The sequence below is a fragment of the Lepidochelys olivacea genome, assembly GCF_965140295.1.
Source record: "Lepidochelys olivacea isolate rLepOli2 genome assembly, chromosome: 8".
NCBI classification, from domain to species: Eukaryota; Metazoa; Chordata; order Testudines; family Cheloniidae; genus Lepidochelys; species Lepidochelys olivacea.
Window position 1 is genome coordinate 103149344 of NC_140418.1, and position 25737 is coordinate 103175080.

The 25737-nt window shown below is 50.1% G+C and overlaps 1 protein-coding gene across 1 annotated transcript; it reads right to left on the minus strand.

Annotated features, from left to right (window-relative positions):
* Nucleotides 1-1733: 1733 nt before the first annotated feature.
* On the minus strand, nt 1734-25531 carry LOC311525396 (vitamin D3 hydroxylase-associated protein-like; the record flags this gene model as incomplete). Its single annotated transcript, XM_084637507.1, has 15 exons — nt 1734-2696; nt 5014-5159; nt 5931-6039; nt 7134-7173; nt 9211-9254; nt 11314-11413; nt 13483-13580; nt 15481-15606; nt 16109-16233; nt 17853-17878; nt 18732-18938; nt 20640-20773; nt 21589-21732; nt 24055-24168; nt 25322-25531. The coding sequence occupies 15 exons, from the start codon at nt 25529-25531 to the stop codon at nt 1869-1871; spliced, it is 2451 nt and encodes an 816-aa protein (XP_084493633.1). The 3' UTR covers nt 1734-1868.
* Nucleotides 25532-25737: the final 206 nt, after the last annotated feature.

A 25737-nucleotide genomic window follows, 5' to 3' on the forward strand; every position in this document is an offset into this window, starting at 1 on the left:
CCGAACATCAACAGATTCAGGACCAAGGGAGACGAATCCCAAGGTGGGGGCTCCATCGTTCCAGAAGGGGCCTCCAGCTCAAATGTGCTTCTGCGCCAGTGTCACTCAGAAGGCAGGAGCTCAAGATGCCAGGTCCCAGGCCACCTCAGCGGAGGCAAGAGGGGAGGACCAGGTGGGGTTTGTTTGTTGGCTGGTTTGGGAGAGCGAAGCAGATTCCAGAGTTATGCTCATTTGCAGTGCTGAATTTGTAATGAAAGCTCAAGCAATTTTTTTGACTTTCGTCCCTGATGCAGCAAGCCCAAAGGTGCCGGGGCTCTGAGCTGCCCGGCCCAGAGCTGCCGGGGCTCTGAGCTGCCCGGCCCAGAGGTGCCGGGGCTATGAACTGTCAGGCCCAGAGGTGCTGGGGCTAGGAACTGCCAGGCCCAGAGATGCCGGGGCTATGAACTGTGAGGCCCAGAGGTGCTGGGGCTAGGAACTGCCAGGCCCAGAGGTGCCGGGGCTCTGAGCTGCCAGGCTTGGAGGTGCCGGGGCTCTGAGCTGCCAGGCCTGGAGGTGCTGGGGCTAGGAACTGCCAGGCCCAGAGGTGCTGGGGCTAGGAACTGTCAGGCCCGGAGGTGCCAGGGCTCTGAGCTGCCAGGCCTGGAGGTGCCGGGGCTCTGAGCTGCCAGGCCCGCAGGTGCCGGGGCTAGGAACTGTCAGGCCCAGAGGTGCCAGGGCTCTGAGCTGCCAGGCCTGGAGGTGCCAGGGCTCTGAGCTGCCAGGCCCGGAGGTGCCGGGGCTAGGAACTGCCAGGCCCAGAGGTGCCGGGGCTCTGAGCTGCCAGGCCCAGAGGTGCCGGGGCTAGGAACTGCCGGGCCCGGAGGTGCTGGGGCTAGGAACTGTTAGGCCCAGAGGTGCCAGGGCTCTGAGCTGCCAGGCCTGGAGGTGCTGGGGCTAGGAACTGCCAGGCCCAGAGGTGCCGGGGCTAGGAACCGCCAGGCCTGGAGGTGCCGGGGCTAGGAACTGCCAGGCCTGGAGGTGCTTGGGCTCAGTCCTGGCAAACTCCGACACAAACGAAGCACTGCATATTAGGCTTTCAATGTCTGAAACGCTTTTGGGAGCTTAGCTAGCCAAAGTGTTTCGAGTCAATTTCTATCCTATTTGTTTCCTCCAGAATGGTTAGAAAATTGGCTTGGCCATCAGCCGTTCACCTCTGGAGCCCTGAATTCAAAGGCTGCCATGGGTCACACAAGTGAAAGCTGGGCTTGGGCGGGAAGTCCCTTTTTTTTGCCCCCCATCTGTTTGCATAGAGGCTCTTGGACTCTAGCACCTGAGCACCTCGCAAGCACTAACCCCCCCCCCCACACACACACACACACACACACACCCCGGCTGAAGAAATGTAATTAGGGCCTGGCTTTTTTTGATGACTTTAACAGACTCACTTGCCACATTCCTGAGAGCACTGAAAGCACTGAGCATTGCAAGCTTCCCTGAAGAGGAGAGGATCGTTGTGAGAGGTTTAGCCATTGGCCATTAAGAGAAGCCATTCAATTTCTCCACCTCCCGAGGTTCACAAACCCCACGGGCTCTCGGAATTGCAAACAGGGATTTATTTGGTTTCTCTCTTCGTGGATTCCATGTTGAACAAATGCCCCAGTTCTGTGCTAGGGGGCGCTGTGCTATGGGGGGAGGTGCCAACTTTGGGAGTTCAAATGTAGTTCTCGTGACCAAACCTTGGCACTTTTCACAAGAGCTGAGGGGTTGGTTCTGGTGTCCTAATCAAACGGAGATGTGGGTAATTACATCAGCTGATCCAAATTCTCCTTTCAGCTGCACGTGGTGTTCTTCACTTCTGGTCCCCAATAAGGCAGAGCACGCCTCGTTCATTAGGCAGTTGGCACATCAGTTTGCACGTCATGGTGGGATGGTTGTGTTTCAATGTCCGGTGGGGTTGGTTGTGTTTGCACGTCAGGTTGGCATGGTTGTGTTTCAATGTCAGGGTGGGTTGGTTGTGTTTGAACGTCAGGTTGCACGTCAGGTTGGGAAGGCTGTGTTTGCACGTCAGGTTGCATGTCACATTGGGTTAGTTGTGTTTGCACGTCAGGTTGGGAAGGCTGTGTTTGCACATCAGGTTGCATGTCACATTGGGTTAGTTTTGTTTGCACGTCGGGTTGCACATCAGGTTGGATTAGTTGTGTTTGCACATCAGGTTGGCATGGCATTGTTTCACTGTCAGGGTGGGTTAGTTGTGTTTGCACGTCTGGTTGCACATCAAGGCCGGAGGACTGTGGGGACACGTGCGGTTGCAAGTCAGCTAACAAATCAGTTTGAGGTCCTGTTTTTTGCACATCCGTTTGCAGAGTCATGAGGGAGGCTTCTGTTTGCACATCACTTTGCACGTCAGCGGCCAGATCAGTTTGAGCTAGTGTTCTTTGCACATCCATTAGCATGTTCGTTTGCACGGTCGTGCGGGATGCTTGCGCTTGCATGTCACTTTGCCCCGCTGTATGAGATAGCGCTCTTTGCACATCATTCTGCAAATCTCTTCCCGCATCAGCCTGGGACCCTCCATGCTGTAAGTTATCCTCAGTTTGCTTTTTCTGCCTCTGGGCCAGTCTCTCCACCTCCTTCATGAACCGAAGGCACAGCTCCTCCTGCCAGGGCAGAGCCACGCACTGCACCGCCACGGGCAGCCCCACGGCTCCTTCCACGGCCTGCGGAGGAGAGAAAAGCGGTGGAAGATTATTAGGGACACTCAAACGACCTGTGCTGCCATGCGGAGCCGAGCCTGTAGACCAGGGGTGGCCAACCTGTGCTCCGGAGCCACAGAAGTTAATGTGCGGCTCCTTGTCTAGGCACCAGGGCTGGAGTTACAGGCCCCAACTTTCCAATGGGCTGGGGGGTGCTCACTGCTCAACCCCTGGCTCTGCCCCCACTGCACCCCTTCCTGGGCCTTCCCCTGAGTCTGCAGTGCCCTCCCTCCTCCCTCCTCCCCCCTCCCCCCAGAGCCTCCTGCATGCCACGAACCAGCTGATTGGGAGGTGCGGGGAGGGAGGGGGAGGTGCTGATTAGCAGGGCTGCCGGTGGATGGGAGGTGCTGGGAGCAGGGCTGGGGGGGGCTGCTGGGGGGCTGCTGACGTATTACTGGGGCTCTTCGGCAATGTACATTGGTAAATTCTGGCTCCTTCTCAGGCTCAGGTGGGCCACCCCTGGTCTAGAGCCTCCTTCTCTCTGTGAAAGAAGAACGGAAGGATCCATCCACAGGACCCAAGGTTGGACTACGGGTACCCCCCTGCAGACATACCCCCTCCAGCTTTAATCTGGCCAGCTCAGGAGCAGTGAAGCCGCAGCAGTGGACGCAAGTAATTATCCAGGGTTCTGGGCTGGCTTGTACATCCCACGCTGGAGCATTCATGGCCAGCTCAATGAAAGCTCCCTTGGGCATATCTACATGCACTGTCATCACACCCTGTGATTGCACTGGGGCCAAGAGTGCGGCTGGTAATACGTTAGGCCATGACCCACGTTCCCCAGGGGAGTTGGGTTGCAGGTTATTTTGCCATCAGCAGCAAAGCTAGCCATGAGCTAGTGGGCCTGGCTGTGCACAGGTGGCCACCCGCTAGAGTGCTCTCCAGGACACAGCGGCCTGGCCCACCCCAGGGAAATTTTCCCTGGCCCAGCAGGGACCCTGTCGCAGTGGATCGAGGAGGCAGTAGCCTCTCTGCTCTGCAGAGCAGATTTGGTCCCTGTAGTGGGGCGGCTGCCCCACTCCCGCAGAACAGGGGTTAAAAGCAGCCCTGGAGAGGGCTGCGGCTGGGAAAGTTAGGCTGATTGGGGAAGCAGCCAGCTGTGGCCAGCTCAGCTAGGACCCAGCTGGCCCCGATAAGAGGGCTGTGGGCCAGAAGCTGGAGGAGTCTCTCTAGTTCTGGAGAGAAAAGGACCTGGCTGCCTGGGAGAGAAGGGTACCTGAGGCAGAGCAGTGCTGGGGATTAGGGCAGGGGAGCTGGGGAGCTCCAGCCTGGTAACTCCCCAGGCTGCAGGCCTTGTTAAAGGCCCAAAAAGGTACTGGGGCTGCAGAGGGGCAGCCCGGGAATAGGCAAAGGCAGCGGGTCCTAACCCCTTGCCAATGATGAGTGGCCATTACGGACTGCAGTCTGCCCCAGTGAGCGGGGGCTAGATGATGACTGGCAGTAGCCACTGAGGCAAGGTGGATTTAGAGGGCTGGGGGTTCCCCTGGGAGGGGGGACCCAGAATGTGGGGGTACTGCAAGGGCAGAACCCAGGATAAGGGGCACTGGGGTCTAGGAGGGACACGGGGCCAGTGGCAGGTGAGACACTGGTCAGGAGGAGGCGCGCCGTCTGCTGGAGAGCTAATTCCGAAGACGACCAGCAGGAGGCGCCGCACCAGTGAGTCATCGACTTCGCTACAGGCCCTATCTACCAAAGAGAGAGACAAGGTCTACTGTACAACACTCACAATCCGCAAGGGGACAATAAACTAGAAAGCAACCACCCTGTGATCTTTCAGTAACCCCTTCATTGGGATCGGTATGACAACTTCCATGTCTGTGGATATTAGAACGGTCTATGGCCACCTAAGACATCCCCCGGCTGCCATGGCCCCTCAGAATGCCATCGCAACCTCAAGGCCAGGACTCCAACCCGCCCACTCCAGAAACATAGCTCCCTGCGGCTTGAGCTAAAGGAAAATCATCATGAACAATATAGAGCCAATGGCACACAGTGGAGCAGTTCTGATTCCATTCAGTAGAGGGCAGTGGTGCACAAATACACACTAGCCTGGTCATTATAATGGATTGTTATCTACACGCCATGGTGGACAGTCACCCTTGCTCTGAAACATGTAGACTCTATGGATCTAGGGAATCATTCACCTGTGAAATCTGCATCTGGCCTGGACAGTTTGCTATCATGAGATATAGCAAGATCTGTCGAAAGAAGGCCGTGCTGCCCCCAAATCCTAACCTGTCTATGCCATAAAACAATGGAGATTCATCACTGTGAAACTGACCTGTCTCAGTCTCCTATCCCAGGGGTCATCGTAGTGCCCTGTGTAATGCTTCAGATTTTCCTCATCAGCCTCCGTAACGGTGGTGACCGGCACAACCCCGGCAGGGAAGTTTAAGACGTTGTACAACATGGTAGAGGAAACAGCAGCTGGAAATGGGATGCACAGAATATGGTAATAAATCTGGGGCCATATAGGACTCTGTTACTGCACACTAGGATTATCCTGGCAGCAACAGGGCTCGAACTCAGACCCTCCCGCTCCAAAAGCAGAGACACCTGCCACTTGAGCTAAAGGAGAATTGCACTCAGCTTTTAGCAGTGCAGGGGCCTGTTACATAAGTACCCAATTCTCACTGTCTCCAGGACAAGGCAGTGACACACACCTAAACTAGCTGATTGAACGCCGGCACCTTGAGCCTCTAGCATTCTCGGGAGTTCAAATCTTACTTCGGATATCAGTGTATAAAATCTGTAGCCAACAGGGACTGCCTGGCTGTCAGCTTGCTGTGCAGCATAGCCCCGGGAACTTCCTGAGAGCAGGAGTGTCTATAGCTACCACCCATCCTGTTACAATATAAAATCTGGAGTTCCCTGGGAGGAAGAACCTAACCAGGGGTCTAGTATCCTGACACTGCAAAATCCGTGAGAGAAATCAGAATTGATCAGCTTCAAACACAGAATCCATTTCTCCGCACTTTGGGGATCTGGTAAACGGCCTCTCTCTTTATACAATAGCCTGGCTCTGAAGACACCCAACCAGACTGAGATTTAATGGCTTGCACAGTTTTCAGATGCTGGCAAAAACTGGGGAGAGGGGAGAAAGAGTTAATCAAAGGTTCCTGACCCACCAAAGAGGTTTGGTTTGGTTCAAATTTTGCAGGATGCCTTAGGCCAGTTCTTTCTTGCACTGCAACTTACCAATGAGTCTCCCAGGATACCCCAGGGTGAAGGCAGGGCCTAACACAGGACACAGGACGACATCCAGATCCAGGTCTCTCCATCTGGAGAGGAATTCCCTTCGGTATATCTAGAACAAGGCAGCACCAGGATTGCCCCAATTTGTAGGATGTAATTATAACACTTGGCTTTTGCTCTGAGGATCTGATTGTGCTTTATAAATATTAAGTCCCCACGAGGTGATCTGGGTGAGTAATTTGGAGAAAATAACAGGTGGAATTGACCCCTATAGAGGGTCAGAACAACTCTTATGGACCCTATGTCAATGAGGGTTTAGGTAAGATTTAAGTAGCACACAGCTCTTGTGCTTGCTCCTCTGCATGGCATGGTATGAGTTTCACCCTCTGCAAACAGTTTGGAAAATTCTCTTATATATTCCTTATTCCACACGATTTACCAATTTCTCCAATGCCTAAGTCTTGATCTGCAGATTGTTTGCAAATAGCTTAGTGGGAATATTTGAACTCCCTCCTTTGATCAGTTGATCAAAGACCTGATAGGTTGATCGGTCCCGTGAGATGATTTCTGTTCCTGGATTAGATGATTTGTGTGCAGGGCCTAACTAACAGCCGCGCAAATTTCAAATTGCATATTTGAAGGGATAGTTCTCTGAGCTTCAAAGTTTGCATTGTGGTTGGTTTTAGTTCTGCAATTCGAGATTCACTGTCACTGACTATTTGTGCATAAAATTTCCTTTTGACCTGCACATGCACTAGTAAAGCTTGTTTACTAGAATATTTATGGAAAGTAAACACATAGCATGAACACAGCACAAATATTCAGATACCACTAGGCTAGGCCTGGTAAAAGAGCCTAGTTAGAACAGTTAAAATATTCACAGAAAATTCCCTCTCCAATATATATGGCTGGTAATTTCCTGCTAATGTTCCATGCTGCTGGGACTGCATACAAACTCTTTGGTGGCATGGAAGATGCTAGCAGAAGCCTAGATGTCCAATCCAGAAGAGCTGACTTTGCATGTGTCCCAATGGGTGCTGTTGTAGGGTGAAGAGCTTACAGGATTTTGGTTTAAAGGTTGTATCAGTTGATGACAATGCAACTGACAGTGCAATGGCCACTATGAGACTGGGGCAATAGTTCATTTCCTCATTTCCTGTCTAAAAACAGTGCTTTTTATCTTTTCTATTGAAAAAGTCACATTACCATCAATGCAGCATGCAGCTTTGAGAATTCTTTCGGCGACCTAAAATTAGCCGGACAGAAAAAAGTGACAGAGATTATTGAGCGGGCAGGTGACTGGTTCACTACCAAATTTGGACACAGTGTCTCCATATGGGTGGTGTGTGAATGGATGAAATATCGATAAAGCACAATGCAGTCGCCATCCGGTTTCTTAACACACTGACACCCCCCCTCTAGATATGCCAGGCAACATAACTCTCTTTTAACACAAAACACGCTTCAAATATGTGGGAATTTGGAATGGGCCCAGGAGAATAACTGGGGTCCAAATTTCATAGCTGGCCCGTTTCTGCAAAGGCCTGAACCAAGAGCCTTGATTCAGATAGCCCTGAAATTTGAAGGGGATAAAAAAATTTGGCTCTAGGGGAAAGGGATAGCTCAGTGGTTTGAGCATTGGCCTGCTAAACCCAGGGTTGTGAGTTCAATCCTTGAGGGGGCCATTTAAGGATCTGGGGCAAAAATTGGGGATTGGTCCTGCTTTGAGCAGGGGGTTGGACTGGACGACCTCCTGAGGTCGCTTCCAACCCTGATATTCTATGAACTGTGTAGCTCCTGCAGAAATCTATTGGGTCCTTTAATTTCCAGGAAACTCAGTAGCACCTCGACATAGTAGGTCTAAATTCTTAAAGTGATCACTCATCATCATCACCAGGGCCCCAATCCTGCAAGGAGCTCAGCGCCTGCCCAGAGCGGCAGTGAAAGCAGAAGGGATCCACACAGGAGCAGGGGTCTACGTGTCCACTGTCAGGGTGGGGCACTGTGGGACGGCTTCTGAAAGGCAGCACCTGTCAATGTAAGTGACGAAGCGTCGACACAGACGCTAGGTCGACCTAACTGCATCGACCTAAGCGCTATGCTTCTCACGGAGGTGGGGCTATGAAGTCGGTGCAGTGGGCAAGTTACATCGGTGGGAGCTGCATTTTAGGTCAACCTAACTCGGTAGCGTAGACCAGGCCTCGGTCTCGTTGACATAAGCCTGTGCGCAAATGCTTTGTTGAGCTGAAAGCGTCATTGAGACTGATCAGGTGAACACAGCCGCTGCTCACCGATTCTCAGCCAGGGTCTTTCTAGTCCACAGGAAGCTGCAACCCTTCTCAGACTCTTTCACCCAGATGTCATGTTTTTCCCCTCACTGGAGTGGACATTCTGGGCCAGATCCTGAGCTATTGCCTGCCTAGCTCCACTGAAGTCAAGAGAGCCGTGCTTATTTACACAAAAGATCTGTCCTTCTGTTTGCCATGCACTTTGTAACACACACACTGTACAAGGAACTGATGTGGCCTTATTCACCAATGGGAGAGCTACACAGGGGAATAAGATTTGGTCCATTTTCTTTACACTCTTCTACCCCATGGATTCCTTGGTTTTTAATTAGAAAACAAGCCTCAAATCGGAAATGTCCCTATATTTTGCTTTGAGAATTTAATTTTTTTCCTCCCAGTTGAATTCCCCTGCAACCCAACCTTGCCTCAGTTTCTCTTCCATTCAACCCCCATCCTTTCTAGACTGTGTTGTGTGTTATGGCAGCAGCTTTTAACATTGACACAGGGATTCAAAATGAAGCCAGAATAGGAACTTGGACGTGACATAATTAACACAGATCCTAGAACAATAACTATTCATGGATTATACCCTCCCCCACATCATGCCCTTCTGTGACGATATGCAAATGATCAGTCACTGTTCACAGGACTATTCTCCCCAGCAGCTGGTAATAGCAGTTTCCATGCTTGCTCTAAGGATCGCTTGCAACCTTTCAATTGTATCGATAGGTGGCAGTAACAATTTCACAATTGGTTCAAAAGTATTTACAATCCATTCACCCACCCCTGTTGATTCTACAAGGAACATACGTCACAATTCACGGTGATGTCCCAGGAACAATGCCATCAGATGTCAGCCCAGCAAAGTCATTCTGAAGCAAGGAACTTGTGCTGGAAAGATCTTTCTGCTTCTACACGGCTATAAACTGTACTGTGAAATCATCATTTTCTACAGTTACTTGAACAGAATTAAAGTTGAAAAAACCGCCTCTTACCACACTCCACACAGTGCATTCAAATAACTGGAGAATCGAGGGAACTGAAAAGAGACATAAAACCGTCAATGAGCATCATCATCATCATCGGGAAGCCAGAATCAGGGCAGATCGTTGAGAAAGGTTTTCAGTGGAAGGGGTTCTGCTCAAACAGCTCCAAAGGCACTGATGTGGCACACGCCGGGATGCACATTTTGCCAAGCAAGCACAGACACTGCAAGTGATCCACTAACAAACTTACCATGGGCACAATCTTTAAGTGACAAAACTGAAGATTATGAATAGGGCCCTACCAAATTCACAGTCCATTTTGGTCAATTTCCTGGCCATCGGATTTTAAAAATCATAAATTTAATGATTTCAGCTATTTGAATCTAAAATTTCATGGTGTTGTAATTGGAGAGGTCCTAACCCAAAAAGGAGTTCTGGGGGGGTCTCAAGGTTATTGTAGGGGGGGGAGGGTTGCAGTACGGCTGCGCTGATGCTGACGGCGTCAGCAGCAATGCAGAAGTAAAGGGTGGCCTGGTATGGTGTTGCCACCCTTCCTTCTGCGCTGCTCCTGGCGGGGCGCTGCCTTCAGAGCTGGGCGCCCGGCCAGCAGCTGCCGCTCTCCGGCCGCCCAGCTCTGAAATCAGCAAGAAGTGAGGGTAGCAGTGCCGTGACTCCCCTAAAATAACTTTGTGACTCCCCTGCAACTCCCTTTTGGGTCAGGACCCCCAATTTGAGAAATGCTGGTCTCCCCCGGGAAATCTGTATCACATAGGGTAAAAGCACACAAAAGACCAGATTTCACAGTGGAAGACCAAATTTCACGGTCCGTGATGCATTTTTCATGGCCGTGAATTTAGTAGGCCCCTAATTATGAATGATCTAACTTCATGTATCTTTCCCAAACATTTAATTCTGCAAAATCAAAATACTAACAATGAGACTCTGCTGTGCTTGCACAGTGTGTTACAGCTGAGGGTCTCAACGTAAGCATGAATCATTATCCCCACTTTGCTGATGAGGAAACTGAGGCACAGTGATCAGCTGTAGAACTGGGAATAATACTCAGGAATCCTGACTCCTATGTGCCTGCTCTAGCCACTAGAGAGACTCTCTTCCCTTAAGGCTGTGGCTTGGAAGAGAATGGAAAACCGTTTACATCCTGCCTGATGGGTGAAATTCACCCCATGCAGAAGGTCAGCACAAAGCCTATTCCTCACATAAGTCGCACTTTAGCCCCGGGATAGCTTAGTGCTAGGCTTCTGCCCAAGGGCAAATTTGACCGGCTGAGTATTTAAACCAACCAGAAAAACAACATTAATGTTTAAAGAGCCTCACAAAGAGAGGAAGGCTAGCCCAGGGACTTGGGATGTTGGAAGAGCTAAGTTCAATTCTCAGCTCTGTCACTGACTTCTAATGTGTCCTTGGGCAAGTCACTTGTCTCAGCTGCAATGGGGATCCCTGCTCTGCCTCCCAGGGGGCTGGAAGGAATTCAGAACTGAAGGTTATGGAGGCTGTGCACATTCCTATATGGAGAGAGGACCACTCCCATTGTTTAGATTTTCCAAGGAGTGTTTCACTGGACTCTAAAGCCCCCTGGATCCACCCCTGTGTCTCTCCCTAGTGTCCATGTCCTGGCTTGCTCACCAACATTTCTGAGTTATAAGTTTGTTCCTAGGCATCTCCTGCACTCAGTGTCTGGTGTGATGGTTCGTGGTTCACACTGATAGTCAGGAGTAACGCTGTAGTGAGCTAACTCAGGATGTAAGGTTACAAGCTGGGCTTTAAGCCGGGTTACCATGTTGACCCTTTCCCCGAGCAACTATCCCAAACTGTGTCAATACACTACGTGTTACCCAGAAGGAGATGGTTATGCTCTGGGGGCCTGCTTGCTTTTCACTCGCCCTGTGTAAATCAGGAGTAAGTACACTGAAGCCACTCTGAGTGAGAGCAGAACCAGACCTCAAAGGAATTTAGGTACCTGTCTCCCATTGATGTCCATGGGAATTAGGTGCCTCGCCCTTTTGAGGATCGGGGCCTAAGTCCCCCCTGAGCCAGCTGTGAGTGTGAAACGTGCCCTCTCTCCGGCACTGAAGGGAAGAAGAGGTAACTTACCAGGGGTTTGGTGAGGAAAGCCAGAATCTTCTTCAGGAGAAAGGGGAGTTTGTAGCAATTGATCTGGGAGCAGGAGTTGGGATCCACAGTCTCCAGTTCACTGGGAAGGGAGACAGAAAGGAGGCAGTCAGGATGAGCCATGGGCCTATCCAGTGCTGATTCCTAGCCAGAAGATGTCTGACATTCATTATATGACAGGTTTCAGAGTAACAGCCGTGTTAGTCTGTATCCGCAAAAAGAAAAGGAGTACTTGTGGCACCTTAGAGACTAACCAATTTATTTGAGCATGAGCTTTCGTGAGCATCCGATGAAATGAGCTGTAGTTCACGAAAGCTTATGCTCAAATAAATTGGTTAGTCTCTAAGGTGCCACTAGTTCTCCTTTTCTTTTTTCATTATATAATACGGACCTCAGCTAGCCCCTTTCAGCCAAGGAGATCAACGTTCTTTGCAAACGAGTACACCTAAGACTGAGAGATCCCCTGGAGACCAGGCCAGGCTCCTGCAAAGAGGCAGTCACCAGATCAGTTGACTTGCAGACCTGTGCGCTAGCCACTGCATAAGGTGCAAGAAATAAACTCTCCCCTGTTATTAAGCAAGAGGCTGGAAAAGCCTGCCTCCTAGCCTCCCTACAGCAGTAGCCTAGGTTATCATGTTACTCTTCTTCATGGCATCACTCAGTGGCACCAGCTGGCTTATTGGCTGACCCCTTGCCTGGATAAACGCCAGGGTAGGCCCAACAGGAATTGGCCCAGAGGTTCTAGGCCAGTGGCAGCTGGTGCCCAGAACAAGTGGCGGGGCTCGAGCAGCAGGCAAAATGACATTTGGCCCCATGCTCTGTGGCCGAACCCCAATAGCCCAGCTGAAGGCCGTATTCCCAGTTCAACGCTTCCTTCCTCTGCCCCTTGCAATCTCAGAGTGCGACTACACAGCACACTAAGCCCAGGCTCTGACTCAGGTTTGCGCACAAGCCCCACTTCCATCGACACCCACATCCACGTGACTCAGGTCTGCAAGTGCTCCAGATCCAGGTCATAAGACCCTGCTTGGGGGGCGGTCAAAGCCCAAGTCCCACTGAGACTCAGGTCCAAGCCCTGTCATTCTGCAGTGTGGACACAGCTCAAGCCACAGAGCTGAGTCAGAAGGTCTGTGTGGTGCAGGATGGACGTGTGAGCATAGCTGGGAGACCCAGGTCCAGCAACTATGAACCCAGGATTACAAAGCGGTGTGGATGCTCAAGCACAGGCTTGGACACTCTGTGTGTGTAGTCAGACATATCTAAGGCTACATTTTAGTCACGGGTATTTTTAGTAAAAGTCATGGACAGGTCACGGTCAGTAAACAAAAAGTCACCGCCCGTGACCTGTCCATGACTTTTACTAAAAATACCCGTGACTAAAACTTGGGCAGGGGACTGTAGGTGCTCTGGGGGGGGGGGGTTGTCCGGGATGCCACGGGTGCTGGGGGAGGTGGCCTGGGACCCCTGCTGGTGCTGGGCAGGGGGGTTGGCGGGGCTGACAGGAGCTCCCTCCCTGGCTCCACGTCCCTGCAGCTCCTAGGTGGTGGAGGGGCACGAGCACCTGCTACAGCAGCTCCCATTGGCCGGGAACTGCAGCCAAAGGGAGCTGCGGGGGCAGGGCCTGTGGGTGTGGGCAGCGCGGAGCGCCCCCAGCCCCTCCACCACCTAGGAGCTGCAGGGCTGTGCCAGTGGGAGCCCCCCCTCCACAAGGTAAGCACCCCCCTGCACGCCCAACCCTGTGCCCCTAGCCCTGAGCCCCCTCCCACACACCCAAACCGCTGCACCTCTGGGCCGGGCAGCTCAGCGCCCCAGCACCTCTGGGCTTGCTGCACCAGGTATGAGTGTAAAAACATTGCTTGAGCCCCGGCACCTCTTTCATTACAAATTAAGCACTGCCTCATTGGTGGGGCTTAGCTCCACCGGCCTGTCAGGACCGGCCCCTCCTATAGCAGATCCGGACCACATTCGCCCCGGCTGGAAGCAGGCAGGACTCCATGGAAGGCAGAGCAGACAGGCCCGCAGCACGGCTAGGCAATGGTCCCGGGTGCCTGCTGCTCTTTCCCTCACTCCAGGGCTTCGTTGTGGAGACCCAGCCTGCTGTCGCTAGTTCCACCCACCCCGCTGCGCCTGGGCGGGCTAGGTCACACTTACAGTTTCTCAAGTAAAGCCGCGCCGCCATCGGCAAACAGGCCCTTCATGAAGAGCTCGTTCATGACGTAGTCGATCCGGGGGGGGATGAACGGGATCAGCTGGGTGAAAGACGAGGTGGTTCATAAACCAGGGGACAATACTTCCTTGCGATTACTTATATTCTGGTAGAATCCAGAGGCCCCAATTGAAATTGGCGCCCCCGCTGCGTTGGGCGCTGTACGTACACATGGTAAGAGCCAGTCCCTGCCCCAAAGGACTTGCAGTGCAATCTGAAAGGTCCTAAGGGATGTAGGCAACCCAATTCTGTTGCAATGCAGCCCTTGCCCTTACAATCAAACTATATTGGACAAATAACTGGGCGAAGGAAGAGAAAAGGGGATTGCCTGGCAGAGCCAGGAATTAAACCCAGATCTCCGGAGTGTCACTGCAGTGCTTTCTTCACAAGACCATCCTACCTCCACGTAGCCAAGATCTGCAGTACAAACAGGACTCTCGCTCAGCACCCATCTGCACCCGGGACACTTCTAAGGGTGCAAGCTGCAGAGTAGCCCATAATATTATCATCCTTTAACTCCTGCCTAGGCTCATTTGCTAGATGACATGAACACACCTAGGAGTGTAATAATGCTCATCAATGGTTGTGGTTTTTTTTTAAGAGTTCCTGCATAATATGGGTGTAAATACTTAGATTTTAAAAGAAATTGGAGAGGAGAGGAGAGGAGAGGAGAGGAGAGGAGAGGAGAGAAAGCTTTTCCTATTTTATTCAATTTATCCTTTTTCTTTGACATTTTGTCTTACTAAAAGTAATACCATACAGTCATACTGTACAGCATCTTCTAGCCAAAGAACCAAAAGCACCCTCTAAAGGTCTGATTAGCCTCCTTTTACAGCCGAGGCCCAAAGTCACATGGGAAGTCCACAGAGAGTCAGGTGCAACTCCCAGTTTCTTAGTCACTAAAACCATTTTGCCAAAGTGTAAAAGCAACACCAAAACACATAGGATCAGGTCCTTTGCTGGCAAAAATAAAACCAGCATAGCTCCACTGAGGTCACCAGTTTACTCCAGCTGGCCCACAAGTCTTTACATAAATACTGTGTTTGTTTTTGTTTTTAAAATTAAGAGCAAAAGATACTCCAGACTTTAGTGGGGCCAGGTAACACAGAAGAATTACTGAGAGCGTCCGTCTGTTCCCCAGAACAACTTACCTAGTAGCCTGAAATCGGATGAATAATTTACATCCAATGGAGAGACTACACGGCACAGATATGAGTACAGTAGAAATACCTAGACAGAGTCTTAAACGCTAATATGCAGGAGGAAGTCTGAGTGCTACCTTTGAATGGAAAGGAGAGAAATTAGAGCTGGCTGAAGATGTCTTTTTCCATCGGAAAATGCCATTTTATCGAAACTGAAATTCCACAGGAGCATGCTGATTTCAACCAAATTTTGCTTTTAAAAGTATCAAAATGAAGCATTTCAAGAATGTTGAAGTGTATTTTAAAATTTAAAAACCACATGCCAAAAGTCAAAACGGAAACGACACTGAAATTGAAAATTAAACAAAACACCAATTGAGCTGAAGCAAAGTTTTCAAGAGTTTTGTTTCATAGGAAGTGTTGAAATTTCGGTTTTTCATTCTGGTTCAGGAAAAAATATTTTTCTGAAATGTTGGAATTTCCCATGGAACAAAAATTCCAGTTCCTAACTATCTCTAGTTGCAAGATCTTCTCGTTAGCTGATCCTCCTGTGTTTGTGAAAGGCATTTTAATCATTCTATGTTTCATCCCAGTCACAATCAAGGTAGTGTGATAACTAGGTACAAATATATGGTTCTCTGTTGCCATCTGGCATGAGACCTGGTAGGCTTCAGAGGGTTAATTAACCTACACCTTGCAGTCAGTCAGGTTGCTTCTCCTTATCACTTTGATTCATGTAGTTACATGGACCCTATGAATGAATCTGGCTATGAACAAACAGGCTGGTGCCACTGAACGTACCATGTGTCCAGCCTCCTGCAGCAGCATCCTGGTTTCATGCACAGCCCGTCTCATGCAAGGAGGTAGCAGGAAATAGCCATCCGTGTCATAGTACCCGATCCGAAGGGGGGTGGAACTGGAGTACACCTGAAAGGAGACATACCTGTCCTTAACGTCTCCAGAACTGTGGGGAAAATGGGATTAAACCACTATCGACCAGACTCTTCCCAGCTGGGGCTAATGATGGGCAAACCTCCATCCTCAGCCCAATCCTAGGAGGTCTTGATTCTGATCCCTCCCTTCTCCCAACTCAAAGATCCTGTCCCCAGTGAGTTCTCTCTCCCAACAAGCCCTGTGGTTGTGATTCCATCATGGGTGCTCAGATCTGTTATTCTCTCTGTCTCCAAGGCTGTAGCCAACAGCCTCCTTCAAGCCCCACACATTCCAGGGCCTCCCCATGTCAGAGGGTCCCCAGAGGATGTCCTCCCACACCCTGACCCCAAGGATACCAGGTCGTAGGATGTGAAGACGTTGGCCAACTAAGCCAACATCATCACGGCTTTTTAGACCACAACGTAAATTTCAGCAAAAGAAGGAGCCTAATCAGTGTGACTGTCTAATGTTAATTGGTCACCATTCAATGACCTACCTTCTCGTTGAAGGGCAGGGGTGGCACTGTGGGGTCCAGGCGGAACATGTCGTCACACAGGAGCGCTCTCATGCACAGAGCCAGGCTGTCCACGTCCCTCGCCATTGGCCCGACCATTCCTGTAACTGGAGTAAAAGAACACACATGCAGCTAACCACTAAGCCAAATGTTTGAGCTTCACCCAAAGTAGCCAGGTGTATCAAGGCCAGGTATGCCTGTAGCATACACACCAGTCTCCATGTCTGTCTACAGTTGTGATAATAGAGGTAAATTAATATTTTGAAGATCTAGAATGAACTGTGTAGCTCATGGAATAAAAAACTCCATTTATGTCTAAGTTTGACCTCCTCAGGTGCACTCTGCCCATATAGCATCTCTGACGGAACTGCTCCTACGGTACCAAATCTTGGAGAAAGAAGGAACCCACCCACCCCCCTGCACGTGCGCGCACTCACACACAAACACACACACAGAAAAGCATTTCCTCCCCCCCAAAATGTGGATAAGGTCCAAGTTCAAGGTCCCGGGGGCAGAGCTGTGAATAGTTAGCCCGGCATGAATAAAGGGCTTTCTATGGTCTAATAAGGGGCTGTCACAAAACAGGTCTACCTGAGTGAGGACTGGAGAAATTGACCCCCTGAGCCTGTCCCAGAGCTGAGCCAGGGAGGGACACAGCAAGAAGTCCGTGGGTCAGGAGGGCAGAAAAGAGAGTGTATGGGAAGAGAGCGCCCTTCTTGAAGGGCTAGGGAGCATGGATGGGAAGAGAGGCTATTCCTAGGAGTACTGTGTCCAGTTTTGGGCCCCACACTACAAGAAGGATGTGGAAAAATTGGAGAGAGTCCAGCGAAGGGCAACAAAAATTATTAGGGGTCTGGAACACATGACTTATGAGGAGAGGCTGAGGGAACTGGGATTGTTTAGTCTGCAGAAGAGAAGAATGAGGGGGGATTTGATAGCTGCTTTCAACTACCTGAGAGGTGGTTCCAAAGAAGATGGTTCTAGACTATTCTCAGTGGTAGAAGAGGACAGGACAAGGAGTAATGGTCTCAAGTTGCAGTGGGGGAGATTTAGGTTGGATATTAGGAAAAACTTTTTCACTAGGAGGGTGGTGAAACACTGGAATGTGTTACCTAGAGAGGTGGTAGAATCTCCTTCCTTAGAAGTTTTTAAGGTCAGGCTTGACAAAGCCCTGGCTGGGATGATTTAATTGGGGATTGGTCCTGCTTTGAGCAGGGGGTTGGACTAGATGACCTCCTGAGGTCCCTTCCAACCCTGATATTCTATGATTCTATGATTCTAGGGACAGCGGAAGTTTTGGTGGATCTGAGTCCCAGTCACTATATCCCACCTTTGGCTGAAACTTACACTTAAATGAGCATTTCCCAGATTTCATATCCAACTGAGTGGCTCACCATCGAGGTAGGACAGTTTCCATTATAATTAGTATTTCTTTGCATTACAGTAGAACCCAGGGGCCTCAAGCGGAGCTCGGCTTTGTACAAGACAGACCGTAATCTCTTTGGGACAAGGGACTAAGTAGGCAAGAGACAAAGGAAGGGTTATTACCTCCACTTTACAGATGGGGAACTGGGACACCGAGAGGTGAAGTGTCCTGCCCAAAGTCACCCAGGGATGGAACCCTAAATGCCTGTGTCCCAGTCTAGTTCCTCTCGCAGACCCTCACCGTGGTTAATATCTGTTGCCAGAGGTTCAGACTGAAAAGGTAGTTGAAAAAATGGCTCACCTGTTTGGACGTAACTGACAGGGCCGCTAGCTCCGGAGGGATCATGGGAGATAGAAATAAACAAACACATAAATACTGTGGATAACAATAGGAGGCATTTGAAGAGGGTAGGGGGGACAGGCAAGAGAAATAGATTTAATATCTGTCAGCAGATCAACTGCCAAGTTTAGTGATAAGGGAGAAACCCACCCAGTTGTGGGATGAATCAGCTTACAGCTGACCCAGCACCTAGTGAAATCAAGGGAAAGGCTCCTATGGATTTCACTGCCCACTGGATCACCTTTAATGAGGAAAGGCCAATCCTTTTTCTGCACAGATAATCTGGAAATATACGGTGCCCCTCTCAGTGGGGTAACCACTGAGAATGGAAGGGGAGCAGCTCAGCACTAGCCCCTCCACCTAATCCACTAGGGTCCTATTCTTCACCACAGGATACAGATCTGGGTCCCAAATGAAGCCGCTGGCAGTTACTCATACCCTGCAAGGCAGAATTAAGTCCCAAGGAGTTTAAAACAAGACCTGCCCATGCAGGCCCCAATCCAAAGATCAGAGACCACTTGGAGTCTTCCCAATGATTTCAATGGCATTTGGACACAGCCTTTCAAGGTCTGTGATGATACTCAGAGAGAGGGGGCTGGGTTTTCAATAGGCTTGGATTTGATTCACAATGCCGAGGACCAGGCTGGCTTTGGGCTATGGGTTTTCACCCCCAGTGGCAGCAATTCAGGGTGGGGGGTACTTGGTCTCAGCACATGCTGTGCCATGGAAGCTCCTTGCTACCTGTGAGGGGCTCTGCAGAAATCAACCATCAGTCCCTTGTCAGTGCCGCAGAAACCAACGCAGCCCTTGGGCCAGCTGGGAACAGGTCTCAGCACTTACCTCAGCCTGTTGCCCGTCGGCTTGAGCCCGCACAGCCCACAGAAGCTGGACGGCAGGCGGATGCTCCCACCTATATCTGTCCCAAAGCCCAGGATGGACCCTCCTCCAGCAATCAGCGCCCCCTCCCCTCCAGAGGAGCCGCCGGGGCTTTTTTTGTGGTTCAGCGGATTCACCGTCTGGCCGAAGATCAAGTTGCTGCAGTCGTAGCTGAGCGAGATGGAAAGCATCAGTCAGTTAATAGAAGTGAGCTCAGTTCCCTGCATCACATTCCCTTCTCTAGTGCGGAAGGACACGGAGGCCTGCTTAACCTCTCACCTTCCCGGGACATGACTGAAGTGACTACAGCACCCAAATCTCAGCTCAAAAGACCATTGAGGCCGACGGGCAAAAGAGCCCAGCAGATCATCCGAGACCAAATGTCCTGACTCCTACTTCAACAGTGATCTCAATAAAGGGGGACAACCACAGGTCACTTGCTGCTGGTGAATAAGGTAAAACGCAGCTCACAACTGGAGAACAACGGCGGGGGGCGGGGGGGTAGAAGTTTGGGTTTCCATTATGCCCCTGATCCACCTACAATATAGTCTTTTATTAGTAGGGCCCTACCAAATTCACACTCCATTCTGGTCAATTTCACGGCCATAGGATTTGAAAATTAGTCAATTTCACGTTTTCAGAGGTTTACATCTGAAATTTCACAGAGTTGTAACCAACCCAAAAGGGGATCACAGGGGATTGCAAAGCTGTTGTAGGGGGTCACAGGATTGCCACCCTCATTTCTTGCAGCCCCGGAGCTTCCTGCAGCTGGAGGAGGTTCCCGGAGGTGGAGGTGGGTCTGATCTCCCCATTTCTGCTGGGAGCGCCCCAGCCAGGGTCTCCCAGCTGCTAGTCTTGGCAAGTGGTGGATTAACCATGCCCAGGAGCTCCGGACCATTTGGGGGCACCCCGAGCCCAGCTCTGGGACTGCTGCAGCACAGAAGTGAGGGTGGTACCACCCTCACTTCTGCACTCCTTCTGGAGGTGGGTCTGATCTCCCCACCGAGAGCAGTAGTGTAGGGGAAGGACAAGTCATGTCCCCCCATCCCGCCTGGACTAGCAGCTAGGAGCCCCAAGCCGGGGCACTCCCAGCAGTATGGGGGAGATCAGATTTCACAGGGAAGGACTTATTTCACAGTCCATGACCCGTTTATCATGGCTGTGAAATTGGTAGGGTCCTATCTGTTGGAGAGCAGTAACCTCAGCATATTTCTCCTGCATAGGTGCCTGGACTATTGCGGCTGATGGCACAGCAGGAGAACTGCATGGAAATTTCCTCCCAGCGGGAGCTGCCGGAGCCCTTGCTGCTGCCCTGTGTGAGCATTTCTGAGGTAAACACAGGAAGGGGGAGCAGGGCCTGAGCCACCCCAAGTGCACAGAGTTACTAAGAGCCGCGTGGCTCTCGCTCAGCCCTTTCCATCAGCACCTTCCTGAAGCAAAATCCCCAGCAGCGCTGGGAAGGCTCTCTGGTTGGGTGGGAGGCACCCTACACTGAGCACAGAAAGAAGGGATACATTAACTTCCACTGGATCTTGAATGTTCACGGTCCAGTTGGGACCACCTTGCTGCTGAGAGTAGTCCCAGAGAAGACAACGGCCCAGTTCCTCAGAGGTTATTAGGCTCCTAACTCCCATTGATTTCAACTGATGTTAGGTGCCTAAATACCTTTGGATCTGAGCCAACATGATTAGTCACACGGGCAAGGCAATGACAGTCTGGCCTTTGGAGTTTCTCTCTCTCACTAAGCACTGAGAGCCAGATTTGAAGGCTACTGGAGTCAATAGCTGTCTTTCCACCCTCCCACACCTATCGCCACGGCAGGGGGATATGGAAAAGTAGCAATCCTTGTCACGAGGAGAACTAGCCAATTACTTGATCAAGCACTGGGAGATGTTGGTTTTCACAAACGGAATGGCCCCCTGGTTCTTCAGCACCTTCACTAAGACGCTGTCCTCTTGCTCCGGGTAGCCAAGGTACTGTCCCAAGCCACAGGTGGACACGTGACCCTTGGAACGGGGGCAGACACAGAGCATGTTAGATACATGGGACTGACACCATGGTCACCACGAATGAAACCTCTGAGCCCTGATATGAGGGGTAGAAACGGAGAGGCAGCTGCCTCCCCGTGTCCTCTGGTACGTGGCCACTAATGATGATACAAGGGCTGGCAGCTCCATTGAAGGTCCTCCTCTCTCTCCTGGGGGTCATATTTCTGAGCGATTTCCCCCACATGTCCTGACTGCTCTCCAGTCCCAGCCATGAGATGCCTTCTTACAGTCTGACACCCCCTTTTACCCCCGCAGCCCTCTGCAAGTCACCCCCCTCTGATATCTCCACACCCCTCAAGGCAGCTGACTCAATCGATCACAGGGATCTTTCTGCCAACCTGGCCCTGACGCTGTTTCAGTGCAGTCTCATTGCACTCACACTCTGATGGCAGAGCCGTAATCAAGCTCACCGATATTTCAGGGCTGAGCCAATACTTTTAATGAAGTTTAATGACACTGTAATGAATCCACAGCCACATGGAACTTCACAGCATCAGCAGGGATAGAACTCAGACCCCCTACTCCAAAAGCACAGCCCCCTACCCATTGAACTAAAGGAGAATCTCTGGTCACTGGCAGCAGCACAGAGCTTTTGACACATATGAACAGTTTCACTTCTATCCAGCAGAGGGCAGTAGTGCACAGCCACATGAACTATTGCTCTTTATACCTCTCAATACAGTGGTCCATGTATTTTATAACCAACCCCAACGTATTGCACTCCCTTATCTCAACATGACATGCGTCTTTAAAAAAAGGAAATACAGAAGCACCTCGTATCCAATGGGATCCTTGATACTGACAGGAACGCCATACAACGATCCTTTCTTCTTTTGCGTCCTCACTTCCTGGAGCAGGTGCACACACTCCTGAATAAAATCTGTCACACAGTTCACGTCCTGGTTCACTTCTAAGGCCTTGCCGAGGAACCACAGGAGGGAAAGAAAGGGTCATTCACCTCTTTAGACCTTTAATTCACCCTGCATCTGAGTTTATGCTTTATAACTAAGGAAGAAAAGCAAAACCTTGTACCAAGATCTACGCTGGAAAGTTGTTTCTGATTAAGGCAGGGTGTGAAGTTAAAGTGCAATAGCTATTCCTGATTAACTCCAGGTGTGGACACTCTTATTCTGAAACAAGAATGCCTTATTGTGTTTCATGGCATAGAAATAGAGAAGTTAGATTAAAAAAAAAACACAAAATACCTTTGCTGCAAGGTTACAATGTAACACAACTTTACTTCTCAGAATTCAGACCCATAACACACACACACAAGAATGCAAAAAAAAAAAAAAAAAACAACTCAACAACAGAGAGAGACAAAACAGGCTGCTACTTAAAACAAAAAGGCACAACTCACTCCACCTTACTCTAGCTGGCTAGCTGCAGACTGACTGCTGCTGCGTGCTAGGCAGGTCTTATGCTTCCCTATAGAGCCCCCTAGTGTGCAAGAAGGACAAGGAAAACCTGGCACCTTAGAGATAAACAAATTTATTTGAGCATCAGCTTTTATGAGCTACAGCTCACGTCATTGGATGCAAAACCTGAGAACTTAAAGTGATAGATCACAATTTTCAGTTTTCAATACCCCACAGAACAAGACATTCTGTCTCTGGAATAAGCATTTCCACCCAGGGACCTAATCAGGAACAATTTTGTGTGTAGACAGACAAGCCCTAAGTGGCATTGGTCCAGGCAAAACTCCTAAGAAATCTACAGGGGAAATTTGCCCTAGTGCAGAGGGCCAGCCCTAGATCTAACCAACTCTGATAACTTACTTCAAAGAGAAATTTTAAGCAAACCATCCCAGTTTATCCTAAATCTAGCACTGTTAGGATATAGATATTCAGGCCTGTCTGTAAAGGCCTATACTCTAAGAATTTAGGTGTATTCTTATCACTTGGCTAGTTCTAGAGGTCTAAACGAAAGAATCAAAATCACTGTCTGCTGGTGTAAGGGCCTTCTCTTACTGTGACAGTCTGAGGCCCTGTGCTTAGGCTCAGGCCTTTGGCTAAGCAGCAGAGGCAGCCATAAGCTGGGAAGCGAACGGTCACATCCTCACATTCCAAACTAGTCACATTGAAATAAGGTGCTATTGGGCTGTTAGGCACTATCAGGACAGGATTGTATTCCTATCACCTCCAGAGAAAGGGAAGTGCCTAGAAAATGTAAAAGGAAACTTAGTTTGATAGCATCCTGTCTGGCAAGAACTCACTTATCAATAGCTGGGATGTGAAATCCTCACTTCTGTATTGTTTTGTCATTATAGTTCCCACTTTGCTGTTGTTTGTCTGTATAATCTCTGTCTGGTTCTGTGATTGTTCCTGTCTGCTGTATAATTAATTTTGCTGGGTGTAAACTAATTGAGGTGGTGGGATATAATTGGTTACATAATCATGTTACAATATGTTAGGATTGGTTAGTTAAATTTCAGGAAAATGATTGGTTAAGGTATAGCTAAGCAGAACTCAAGTTTTACTATATAATCTGTAGTCAATGAGGAAGTGACTGGGGTGTGGGTGGGGGTGGGCATGTGAGATGGGAACAGGGAATGGGGGTAAGAAAATTGGAATCATGTTTTGCTAAAGGGGGAGATGGGAACAGGGAATGGGGGTAAGAAAATTGGAATCATGTTTTGCTAAAGGGGGAAATGGGAACAGGGAATGGGGGTAAGGAAGTTGGAATCATGTTTGGCTAAGGGCAGGAATGGGAACAGGGACACAGGTGTAAGGCTTTGTGGTGTCAGAGCTGGGAAGGAGGATACTAAGAAAGGAAACTGGAATCATGCTTCCTGGAAGTTCACCCCAATAAACATCGAATTGTTTGCACCTTTGGACTTCGGGTATTGTTGCTCTCTGTTCATGCGAGAAGGACCAGGGAAGTAAGTGGGTGAAGGAATAAGCCCCCTAACAAGCACCAGTTATTGTTATTGTATCTGTTAGAGTAGGCCTGGAGGACCCAACCAAAATCAGGGCCATCCATTGTGCTAGGCACTGTTCAGACACCTAATGCATCAGTCCCTGCCTGGAAGATCTTACAGACGAAATAGCAAGTTAAAGGGAGCGTTATAATCCTCATTTTACAGTTGGTTAGCGGAGCTCAAGGCAGGTTAATTCATTTGCCCAAGATCACACAGGGAGATGTGTGTCAGAGTCTACAGTTTAAGCCAGATCACCTGAGTCCCAATCCAGTGCTTTAACCACATCCTTGCTCTCCTGAAGAAGGAATGAGTTCCTCACCTTGTCCATGTACGTGTAGAGGACACTCTCTGGCGACAGGGAACCTTCCTTCAGTTTCTTGACCAGCTCAATAAGCGGCAGAGAGAGGATGCGACTGGCCTGTACCTCTGGGTTCTGCAAGGTGTAGTAGATACATGGCAATTATTGTGTAGAGCACAGAACGGGTGAAAACTTTCAATCAGTTGTTTTCCCCCCTAAATATTTCCCCCTGTTTTCTGACCAGCCCTCACAAAGAATTGCCCCCAGTTCCGGGGTCAGCTTCTCTCTCTATCTTGTCTCTGGGTTTGCGATTCCCATCGACATCTGAAGACCTGTGAATTCAAGACAGTTGCATTTCATTGCAAAGATGGTCAAATTCCACCCCGGCCCCAGAAAAGAACAAAATCTGCAAGATTTCCTGTTTTCACTCCCAAACGGTTCTAATTTCTGAGCAAACAGCTGCTTTTCCCCCCAGTGCTGTCCCAGGAAATTTGGCTGAAAACACAAACAAAATCAGTTTTTACATCAGTGCAGTATAGGGTACATGACACATAGACGCTCATTTGCAAGTTTCCGTGCCGAATGTGGTCTGGACTCATTGCTAAGGATCTCTTGCTGCTACATTATTTATAGCAGTCCTCTGCGTAGCTCAGAACTGTTAACTTCAGATGCGGTCTGGTCTATGACGCAATGCATTACATCAAATTCAGCTTGCTCCACCAGCGCCAACTGCTACCGGCAGGGTGCACGGTAAAGTCGAATTTCATGTAACCCATAAAAAAGAATGAGCTCAGGGTCTCCCCAGGTGGTAGGTCACTGCGTTGACAGGAGATGGGGCTGTAGCTCTGACAGCATTCAAATGAGTTCACTGATTCTGACATACCAGGTTGCAACTCAGCTAAACAGTCTGGGGTTATGTAGGAGACTTGCAAATAATTTAGGGTCTGATCCTGTTGCCCTTAACATGAGTGGTTCCTTATTCCGTGAGTGAGGCTAGCAAGCTTGGAGCCATCCTGGGGTCCTGGATGATCAGGGGACAAAGCAAATCTCACGCTGGGAGACAGGTCTGTGTGCCATGGGGTGAGGTTGATAGCTAAGCCCCCTCTGTGCAGGAGATTATAAAGGAAACTTTTGGGCAGAAGTCACAAGACTTCAGGGATCATTCATTCTCCCGGCTCTGAGGGGAGTTTTTTTGCAGCTGGACCCAGGACACATGTGTGTGAGATTGTTAATGAGATGAGCGTGCATGATCCTTTCTGAGGATGGGAGGAATACCCAGGTGTGTCACCTCTTGTTTGAACTGCTGGACAGCTTCTTCCATCTGTCCCAGGGCGCGCACTCGGTTCCTCCTCGCCTCCTGCATCTTCTGCTGCACCAGCTTCTTCACCATCCACTTGAGCCCCAGGAAGGCCACGGTGGAGCTGCAGAGCAGGACGGAGATAACGCTGGGATCCAGCTCCACCTCCGGCAGCAGCTGCTGCATCTTCTCGGGGATCATAGCGAGACGGGCCTCACCAGCTACCAGGGCGCCCTGAAATTGACAGGGCGAGTAAGGAGGGGCCGCTTCGGAGCCATTCGAATACCACCCATGATCAGCCACCAGCAGCACAGACCACGACCGCTGGAGCGAAAGGAGGGTCAGAAAATGGAAGCGCTGGATGTTGGTGCTTCTCAAGGGGTCTCGCTTTAAGGCCCTGCTTTCCC